General features: G+C 27.9%; 1 protein-coding gene across 4 annotated transcripts; it reads left to right on the top strand.

Annotated features, from left to right (window-relative positions):
- Window positions 1-2,983: 2,983 nt before the first annotated feature.
- LOC127264186 (probable transcription factor KAN2) lies at window positions 2,984-7,091 on the top strand. 4 transcript variants are annotated; one of them, XM_051293634.1, is made up of 6 exons: window positions 2,984-3,967; window positions 4,093-4,169; window positions 5,093-5,138; window positions 5,271-5,418; window positions 6,161-6,212; window positions 6,620-7,091. In XM_051293634.1, exons 1-6 carry the CDS (start codon window positions 3,364-3,366, stop codon window positions 6,728-6,730), a joined length of 1,038 nt encoding a protein of 345 aa, XP_051149591.1. In that variant the 5' UTR covers window positions 2,984-3,363; the 3' UTR covers window positions 6,731-7,091. The 4 variants fall into 4 exon arrangements, with proteins under 4 accessions (XP_051149591.1, XP_051149589.1, XP_051149590.1 ...); XM_051293632.1 differs by having other exon boundaries at window positions 3,068-3,967; window positions 6,617-7,091; XM_051293633.1 differs by having other exon boundaries at window positions 3,073-3,967; window positions 6,158-6,212.
- Window positions 7,092-10,775: the final 3,684 nt, after the last annotated feature.

Raw genomic sequence — 10,775 nt, 5'->3', positions numbered from 1 at the left:
TTAATATGTGATAATTAAAAGTCACATAAAGTAATCTCGTGACAAGTTTATGTCACAATTTTTTGCTTTGACTATTCCGTAAGTAGTATTTGCAGAAAAAGTTACAAATAACTTTCCGTGACTATTTAAAGTAACGACTTATGTAACGAAAATGTCCGAGATATTTCTATTTCGTATTTTTTACTATTTCGTCACAAAAATTGTCACGGATTTTTTTTATGACTATTTTAAGTTGCAGAAAAAATAACCAAAATACTTGCAAAATTTTAAATTATTACAGATATTGTCATGGTATAATTTATGTGACTTTAAAATCAAATGTCACAACATAAGTAATGAAAACAACTATAAATTTTTCTTATTATTATTCGCAGTTATTTAAAGTAATAACAAAATAATAAATCAATATTTTTATTTTTTTTTACTTGTATTGTAATTAAATAATTTTTTTTTAAATATTCTTCACTATTTAAAATCATGACATAAGTATTGAAATATTAGCAAAATCTTATTTATAAATTTATTTTTATAAAAAATTCTACTATTTAGGGTTACAGTATAAATAATTTTATTTAATTAATATATATTTATTTAAATTATTGCAAATATTAACATAAACTAATTTTTAATTATTTATAGTTACCATATTGATAATGTTTTTAAATATATTGTTAATTTAGAAAATTTATATGATAGATTTTTTTAAAAAAATGATTGAGTCTTAAAAAAATAAAAATAAATAATTTATTGACAATAGATGAAATTCAAAAACTCTTGATATTAAAAAAAAATACTATATGTTAAATAAATTTGATAATTTTTTATATTAATAGACAAACTTCCATTTTTTTGTTAAAAATTCATAGTGCTATATTAAATAAATATGTATATATTGTTAAAAGATAAATTTATACAAATATTTATATAATTAAAATATAATAACAAATGAAAATTAATACTTTAGAGTAGATAGTTAAGTTGGTATGACAAGTGGTATAAGTCTTTAATAACTTTCGTTACGGAATGGTTCTGTATATTTTTTTTCGTGTAACTTTTTTTACCGTAATTATAACATAATCTTCTGGTAGTGAAAAATCAACATTTCACGTGAAATTAGGAAAAATTTTAAAAACACTAGTAGCCATGGATCCAATTTGGGTTAAGAGTATTAATAATTGCATTTTGTATATAAAATGTCAACAAAATATAATAATAAAAAAATTTTAAAAAATAACGAGATTAATTAACTAAAATTTTAAATTCAAGTTCAATACGCAATGGTTCAGGCCTTGGCCCAAAGCCTGCTTTATATATGGATGTATAAATTTATTATTATTATTTTAATAAATATATTTTTTATATTATTTACAAAAAAATATTTCAATAATTTTAAAATAATGTATTGTCTTGAATGATAGATTTTTTTTTTAAATGAATAAAATATATAATATAGTATATATATATTACATTTTTTATAATATTAATTGAGAATCATATAAGTAAAAAACATATATTGGGTGAACATACTCATAATTTTATTTTTTATATTGGATTTACCTTTTCTTTTTCATTGTTGTCAATACACAATTAGCTACTATTGGAGAATTTGTGCATCTTTTTTGTGTATATATATATATATTTATATTTAATTCTCTTTCCCACCAAATATAAAAGAATAAATTCATATTGATATATACTCTATTATTATTTCTTTCAATTTCAATACTGTACCAAACGCTCATTAGAATTTGGCCAATTTTTTCATTGACTTACTACATTGAATTTCGTAGACTTGATAAGATTGTGGAACATAAATTTATATAAATTTTCATAGATTATAACATTGAAACTATTGATGCAAATATATATATATATAAAATAATGTAGTAATTTAAGATTTATAAGAAAAATAACTTATTATTGAACTTCTTGAAAGTTAATAGTTAAATATATATATATATATATATGTATGGAGTGAACACTCTAACTTACATATCTCTTATGATATATATTAGTTTGTAATATATAGGCTTGTTATACTCATTTATCAATTTTGTTACTCCTTCCATATAACTACGTATCCGTTTGCTTTTTGTACGGAATTTAAAAATATTAGTATTATATTGGGATGTAATATGAATAAAATAGAAATGATTAAAATAATCTTATTAGTATTGTGTGATATAAATGTAATAGCAATTGTGTAATATATCATAAGTTGTAAGGGTATTTGTAACGTTAGGTAAAAAAATAGATATTTTATTATGAGACAGATAGAGTATATACTGTGCGTATTTTTTCAAAATATATATTATATATAATTATTATTTTTATATTATCTATACAATTTTCTATATTTTACATAAATATATATATATATATATCTTTTTAAAATTATTTCATAAAACAAACACACCTATTTCTAATTTTTACATTATTCAATATATAAATGATTCATTAGTACTCTAAATAGTACCTGCCCTGAACTTAAAATCTTTATAATATTTTGGTGCCCATATTGTTTCAGACCAAGCCCAACTATGCCATTGTTACTCCATCACTGATTATCATTAAATCTAAATATTTATATATATAAATATCAACTACATATATAATATATAATCCACCAAAATCCATACGTGCAACATTACAAAGGCAAAGGAAAAAAAAAAAAAAGTAAGTAAAGAAAACAAAAGTTAGCAGATTACCAAGACGGCAGTAGTCAAGAAGAGGTGGTTATTGAAAAGTGATGCCTGAAACTAATGAATAAATTTTTATTTATTTATTTATTTGATTTAACATTCTCAGAGAGTAATATATATGTATGTATATATATGCTATGGGTAAGAAAGGGAAGCAGTAGCTGTTAAGAGACAAATGCACACGTTAAAAGCTTACACTAAAATTCCTTTTTCCTTCTCCCAAAGAATACAGGAAAAAGGAAATTGAGTGTTATAAAACATCATCCCCTAAAACTGTTTCCTTTTCCTTTATTACATTTACATTTACATTTTATTTAAATTAATCAATTTTCAATTTTTTCTTTTATTTATTTCTCATCTCCATCTCCTCCCCGACCACAAAAGAATTACAATTTACAGCCACCCCACCCCACCCCCAACAAATACCTATTCAAGAGTCACTTTCTTACATAAACTTCACATAAAGGAAACAACCAAATCTCCATCACAAATCCCCTCAAGAAATTAAAAAACTCCTCTCTTCTCCATATCCAAAAACCCCATCTCAGAAAATTGCTGATTCAGCTCACATTTTCGAAGATCGATTTATTCTCAGAAGAAATTGGTTAGTAATTTAAGGGATTGGTTTTGAAAGATTTGAGCTTGCAGTAGCCCTCCATTAATGGAGCTCTTCCCTGCTCAGCCAGACCTCTCCCTGCAAATCAGCCCCCCCAACAGACGAACCCCTAATTCCCAAGATGAAATGGATTTAGGGTTTCTCAGAAGAGCCATCGAATCTTCTAGAAACGCCAAGCCAGATCATATCCCCAATTCCAGTCCCTTACCCCTTTCGAACCCCTTCAAAATCCCAATCTCCGACGCCGCCGCCGCCGGCGGGGGACACTTCCACCGGTTTCTTAACGGCGGTAGGTTTCTGCAATCGCTGCCGCAGCAGAGCGGCGCCGGCGGTGAAGAGGTTTGTTTGTTGAAACCTATTCGAGGGGTTCCGGTGTACCAAAACCCTCCTCCGTTCGCATTTTCCGCGGCGGCGGCGACGCATCAGATGGAGAGTCCTGCGGCGGCGATTGATCAGCAGATTAAGATTAGGAATAATTCGTTGGGTCTGTACGGACAGTCGATGATGCGATCAAGGTACCTGCCGAGGTTCGCCGCCGCTGCCGCCGCCGCGGCGACGAAGCGGAGCATGAGAGCGCCGCGGATGCGGTGGACGACGTCCCTCCACGCGCGTTTCGTTCGCGCCGTCGAGCTCTTGGGCGGCCATGAGAGTACGTACGCCTCCTCTTTAGTTTCTCTGCAATTTCTCTCTCTCTCTCTCTCTTTATATATATATATATATATGTGTGTATGTATGTATGCACAATTAAGTTTCTTCGATCGACTGCAATTTTAGGAGCAACTCCAAAATCGGTTTTGGAGCTTATGGATGTGAAAGATCTTACCTTGGCTCATGTTAAATCTCATTTACAGGTAACTTTTAAGGATAATATTTTTTTTATTATTCTTTTTAATATTAGCTTGGAAGCCATTTTTGTTGGCTTCAGCCACAGATTCTTCTTCTACTTAAGCAAGAAATTTTATTTTATTTTATTTTCCAAATGAGTTCAAAGATGCAATGTTGATTCAATTAGTAAAATGAATGAGAGTGGACTAACATTTCAACAGAAGAAAAATTGGGAATTAGGAGTCAATTATGACAGCAATTTCAAACTCCAATGCTTTTTGTTTGTCTCCTCCTTGCAGAGAGAGAAAGAAGGAGAGAGAAAGAGAGACTTCTCACAGACCCTTGTTTTTCCATTTAGATCTGCAAACCCATCAAACCTTCTAGAGAGAGAGGGAGAGAGGGTTTCAATCTCATTTCATCACTATTACTAAAACTAATAGTAATAAAGAAAAATCTGAGAATAAGACAAAGAAGAAAAGATTAAAAATATATAGTCGAATGATGACATCTTTTGTTATGTAAGTTTTCCAAACAATGGTATATCTAATATCCCTCATTTTCCTCAGGGTTTTGGGTAGAAAGAAGATAAAGTACAAAACACTATGATGACACAATGATATACACAAACACACTGTCCTTTGGGGTTTACAAAACCCATCTTTGGCAAACCATGGTTAACCTCGAGAAAGTAGACATGCACATTTCTTAAAAAATTAAATCCATCTAATATTTATATATTTATATATATATATATGTGTGTGTATTAAATTTTGCTCATCATTAATTCTTTTCATATTGCATTTAAAATTCATTGCAAGAAAAATGCTACCTTTGGCAGCTAGTATTTTTTTTTTTTTTTTTCGAACCCTATTTATTAGTGCTTGTCTGTTATTTATTTATTTACATATGTTAGTTAAACAAGTGAAATAATGGCATCAAATTTTGGCAGATGTATCGAACAGTGAAATCAACTGATAGAGCAGCAGCAAATTCAGGTCAGTATGCAGCATACATATTATATTCTCATTAATTACTACTTGAGGAATTCTTGCAACATACTATATGATTAAATTCAATCAAGGGTTTTATTTTTTTTATTGAACAATTAAATTTTCATGGATTTTTAGGACAATCTAATAGGTCGACAGAGGACACATCGGACGATATCCTATTCGACGTTCAGAAGTCGGAGGTTTCGGGGCAAGAAGGTGAACAAATTAATATGGATCATCAAGAAAAGGGACTCCATGGCCTTTGGAGCAACCCCTCTTCAAGGTAATCTATGCATTATTGCATTAAATGGATGATTATATATAATGTTAGAATTCATTTTTTGATATATTGATAATGTTAAAACATAGTCTTCATAAGTGCATTATTAATTTTTATAGAGAAATTCTTGTCTTGATTGGGATTTTAGTGTTCCTTTCAAGTTGTGTATATAGATTTTGAAAAGGGGTTTTGGTTCTAAATGGAAATAAAATAAGAGTTGAGGCCAAAGATAGTTCCAAGAATAATCATAACAACAAAACAATAATAGGCAGAAGTGATGAACCCTCCAAATTGTGATTTTTTTATTTCTTGAATCCTAAATTATAGGCATAAATAATCAATCAATCCCCCTTTTTATTTTATTTTAGCTTTTTGGGTGTCTTCAAATGGGACCCAATCAAGAAAAATTTCACTTCACCTTCCCCAGGAAGCTAACTATAAAACTTGTCCTTGGGACTTTGTAATGAACCAGAATTTTGTAAGAATATAAGAGTAACATTGATATTTTTTTAAAAAAAAATTGTATATATATGTGTGACATAATTTAAATAGTTGGGGTGTCACATGGGTGACTTTCACTTTTGCATGCATAAAGAAGGTAAAGTGAAAAGATTGCTTTCTTTCTGAACCCTTTTTAATTTTTTAATTTTTATTTTTTAAATTTATTTATTTATTTAATTTAATTTTCATCTGCTGCTGTATGGCTTCCACTGACTGCAAAAATATTCTTTCAAACTTGTAGCAGAGAAGCTTGGTTGCATTTGCATGGAAGACCAACCAACACAAACTCTACTCAGGTTCACTTTTAAATTACCAAATTGCCCCTCTCTCTATTATTTTTAAAGTGATCTCACCTCTCATGAGAACCTTTTTTTCAAAAAAAAAAATATTTATTTTCTTAAAGAAGGAAAGATAATAAAAAGTTTTAAGGGAATTATTTAAAGGCCGTGCCACAAAATGGAATTTTTCCTTATTCTTTTTAGGCCCCTTTAGTGACTTTGATTTTATATATATATATATAGCATTCACATACGTGCACACATACGCATGTGTGTATATATATATATATACCTCGTACTTGTCCACCATTCTTGACTCTTGTAATTTTTAAACAAGAATTGATACTTAGGTTTTTCTTGTATAGATGCAATGCTATACATACAAACTTACTCTCTCTCTCTCTGTGTGTTTCTCTCTCTAGAAGGAGATGGAGATGGAGTGCATATTGGTATCAGATGTGAGCTCATCAAGGTCAAGCATATCAGATCAGAGCAGCCCACAGAGACCTAATTTGGAGATCACACTTGGAAGATGAAATATCTATATATATGTGCATTTTGGAAATCGTCAGAAAGATATCTCAGGGAATTAATTAATCACAAATTAATTCAATCCATTGAGAAAATAATATTGAAATATTTGAGCTATATATATATATATATATATTATATGAGGCTGGGAAACTAAATTAAACCTCTAAAGGAACAAGACAAGAAAGACAGACAGCATATTTATATAAAGTATGTGTTATTATTATTATGATTAAGGGGCCAATGGTTTTGTTCTAGCTGGCTAGCTTGCCATAAAAATATTTCATATATATATATATATATATATATATTAGTTATTTATTGATTTAGTGTAACATCGATGTAACTTTAAATTTCCACGTAAATACAAACATTGGTTTTCTTTAATATATATATATATATAGCTTGTTATCGAAGGGCAACGGATTTTCTATAAATATTTTATACAAGAATTTAATTCATAACACAAATTTGACATATTTTGTAAAATCAAAAGAAATTACTAAAATTCGTCAATATCGACCGAGTTGGTATGGTATAGTTCGAAAGGTCACCATTTTCACAATTTATTTTTTTTTTTGATATTTTATAAAAATAAAAAAGGAGAGTGGGTGAAGATGAGGGAGGGAGCATTTAAATGAAGATTGTTAGTGACATTTGGGTAAGCATTAAATTGTCACATGCTTTGGTCCTATATATCTACTTTATTGCATCCTGAATTAATTTATATATGTCAAATTATTGCAAAATAAACTAAGCAAAATATATATGTACCCGAATCTGGTAACGGAACTGCACCAAAACATACACATATACATACACACTCTACCAAATATATTTCATTTGGAAAATAACATCAATATAATTTTATTAGTTCCATCATATGCTAAATTTTATTTCATTATTAATTTTAGACAGTTGGATAAGTGTTAATCTAAAGGCTAGTATTTAATCGAATGTGAAATTATAATTTTATCAATATAATTTCATCGTTAATTTAATAGCCTTTAGTAAAATAACTTAAAATATCTGAACATTTTTATGCATTTAAATACAAACAACACAAGTTTAATACATATATAAATACAGACAATAATATATTATTAATATCTCTATTCAATATCATTCAGTAAAATAATTTTACAAATTTAGACAATCTTATGTATAAATACAAAAAACATACCATTAAATATGTAGTCAACAATTTATATAAATACAGACGCCACGTATTTAACATCTATTTAATACTATTTGATAAAATAACTTATAATATATATAAAATATCTTACATTTATAGATACAAATGTTACATTGTTAATATTAAAAAAAAATCTACGTCCAAAAAAATATTAATTAAATAATTATTTTTTAAAAAATTATTTTCTGACACATTTAATTAATGATACGATACCTAAAATAATAATATTTAATTAGTTAATAATAGTAAATCATAATATTATTTTATTATTTTTATATAATTAATAATATTAGTAAGTTTAAAGATATATTTAATATATATAATTTAAAAAATTAGCATATGTATTATTTCAAAAATTATATCACAATAAAAAACTATATGCAATATAAACATTATGTAATAAAGAATAAAATTTCATATAATATAAATAAAGAAAGAAATATGTTTATTTATTTATAATTAACATAAACTAATTTTATAAAAGTGGTAGAATTTTAAATATAGATAAAATTATTTGTGTTTTAGGAGCAATAAAAATAAAAAGAGTTTTGAATAGGTTCTACATGATGTATAATACTTCCTCTGATATAAAAATATTTTTAAAAGACCAAAATACTCATACTTTATACTCCTACCGTCCAAGCAAAAACTATATTTACTTTTGGCGAGAAGTTTAAGAAATAATAGTATTTTAATTATAGTGAGTAGACAAAAGTATTGTAATGACATTTTTGCCCTTACTTTTTTGATATAAAAGTAATGATGTGATATAAAGTACGGGTATTCGTGGAAAAAATACGGTATTTAATGAAATTGTTAATTTGTAATTGGACATCACAAAATGAAAATATGTATACTTTCTAACTGGACGGATGGAGTATAACTATTGTAAAAAAAAGTGATGATAGTTTTGTAAAAGTGTAGAAAATGAGTTACCAAAAATAGAAACAAAACTATTATTTTGGAACGAACAAAAATGGCAAAATAAAACTATTATTTTGGACGAATGAAATATCATATGTTATTTAGTTAATTAAGTTAATTTATATTTATTAAATATATTTTAATTTAATAAATTTTACCCAAACAAAAATATATCAATTGTTATAGAATTAAAAAAATAAATAAAAAATAAACTGTTAGTTATAATGGAACATATGAATTATTTAATAAATAAAATACAATAATTTTATTAAAAATCGGACATGAGAATTAAATAATCGTAATTTTAATTTAAACTATAAACCAAAAACCAGTAGATTTCAGTTCTTTATAGAAGAAATAAATAAAAGTAGGGAACTGTAGAGCAGCAACTGCAGAGAGAGACAGTGCAGTGCAGGTCTCAGCATAGCATTCAGACCTAAAGAATGTCATATAATTTTACCATCATTACACTATCATTTACTCCCGACCCCACCTCCCCGACACGTGTCAATATCTCACTGGAGCTCAGATGGGTCAGATATTAAGGCCCTGTTTGGGGACAGTGACTTGTGAGTCTTACTTTTGATTTGCTTTTTTCGCCATTCATATCAAAATTTATTTTTTATATATATATATTTGTACGTATTTGTGTATGTATACTCTCTGAAATTGAAGAGCTCGAGGCACTTACTTTTGCATGGAAGAAAGCTGATGAGAATTATATAACCAGAAATGGGGCCCACATTATGATAATAATAAATAAAAAATAAATTAGAATATCGAATAAATATAATGTAGAAATTAAAAGTAGGGTCAAAAACAATGCCCCTTTACTTAGGGTTTTATCCTTTTGCTCTTGGAATTTTTAGCATCCTCGATATGACAATATTTTCTCATGTTTTGCCTTGTTTCATATAAAGGGAAAAAGTAGTTTATTATTATTATTATTATTATTATTAAAAAGGAAACTTAATTTTATTGTAGATGGCATAATTTTAAAATGAAAGTGAAAAATCTAACACCAAATAAACGTAATTTATTTAATTTTCTCTTACAAACAAAATTATGTGCTTGAATGCCAAAATATTTCAATTGGAAACTCATTGTTACATCTTAAGCTAAGGGTTTGTTTGTTTGTTGGTTTGTTTGTTTGTTTGTTGGTTTACCAATACTCTCAATTTTTATATCTTTAAACATAGTATTAACCATTTTTTTTTCCATAAACAACGTAACCAATTTTTTATGCCACTTTGTAGCAATAATGGAATTGTTTTTTAAGAAAAAGAAAGAATGTGTGGGAAAACACACAAGTAAGTAATGACAAATAAATAAGTATAAATTAAATTAATAAATGTAGAAAATATGGATGATGATGATAATAGAGTGCCCGCCTTGAATGCCGGGCAGACAAAGACAGGACTGAGCTAGACGACGACCCTAATTGCAGACTATCAGAATATATATATATATATATATGTGTGTGTGTTTGTGTGATTCCCAAACCAATGAGTGTTGTAAAAACAGTGTGTGTCATTTACTACTCACTTAAATTAATTGTAGAAAATATTCAGACACAGCCGCACCCCCCCTGCCTGCCCGCCTGCCTACCTTCAGTAATACATACATTATACATATATATATAGAGAGAGAGAGAGAGAGACATAGAGAGAGAGGCCCGAGAAAGTTTCGGGCTGGCCCGGATTTGTTAAGTATTACTATGGACGAGAGAGAGAAAGAGAGAGAAGGTCAATCATAAAGCAATGGATTACAAAATCATTGATTGATGATCTCTGCTGGTCCCTTTTGTATTTGTATCTATAATATATATATATTAATATGTGAAGGATTTAAGTGACAAGTCGAGCAGAGAGAGAGAGAGAGAGAGGGAAAGAGAGAGAGAGTGTGTGTATTATGCATATATATATATA

The sequence above is a fragment of the Andrographis paniculata genome, unplaced genomic scaffold (genome assembly GCF_009805555.1).
Source record: "Andrographis paniculata isolate CXL003 unplaced genomic scaffold, ASM980555v1 Contig69END, whole genome shotgun sequence".
In the NCBI taxonomy this organism is placed as follows: domain Eukaryota; kingdom Viridiplantae; phylum Streptophyta; class Magnoliopsida; order Lamiales; family Acanthaceae; genus Andrographis; species Andrographis paniculata.
Note: the sequence above shows the minus strand (reverse complement) of the source record. Positions and strands in the feature narration are given on the sequence as shown.

Coding starts and splice junctions, on each gene's coding strand:
- LOC127264186 (XM_051293631.1), top strand. CDS start 3,364: ATGGAGCTCTTCCCTGCTCAGCCAGACCTCTCCCTGCAAATCAGCCCC. Junction 5,139..5,270: donor TAGAGCAGCAGCAAATTCAG/GTCAGTATGCAG, acceptor ATGGATTTTTAG/GACAATCTAATAGGTCGACA. Junction 6,213..6,616: donor CCAACACAAACTCTACTCAG/GTTCACTTTTAA, acceptor TTCTCTCTCTAG/AAGGAGATGGAGATGGAGTG.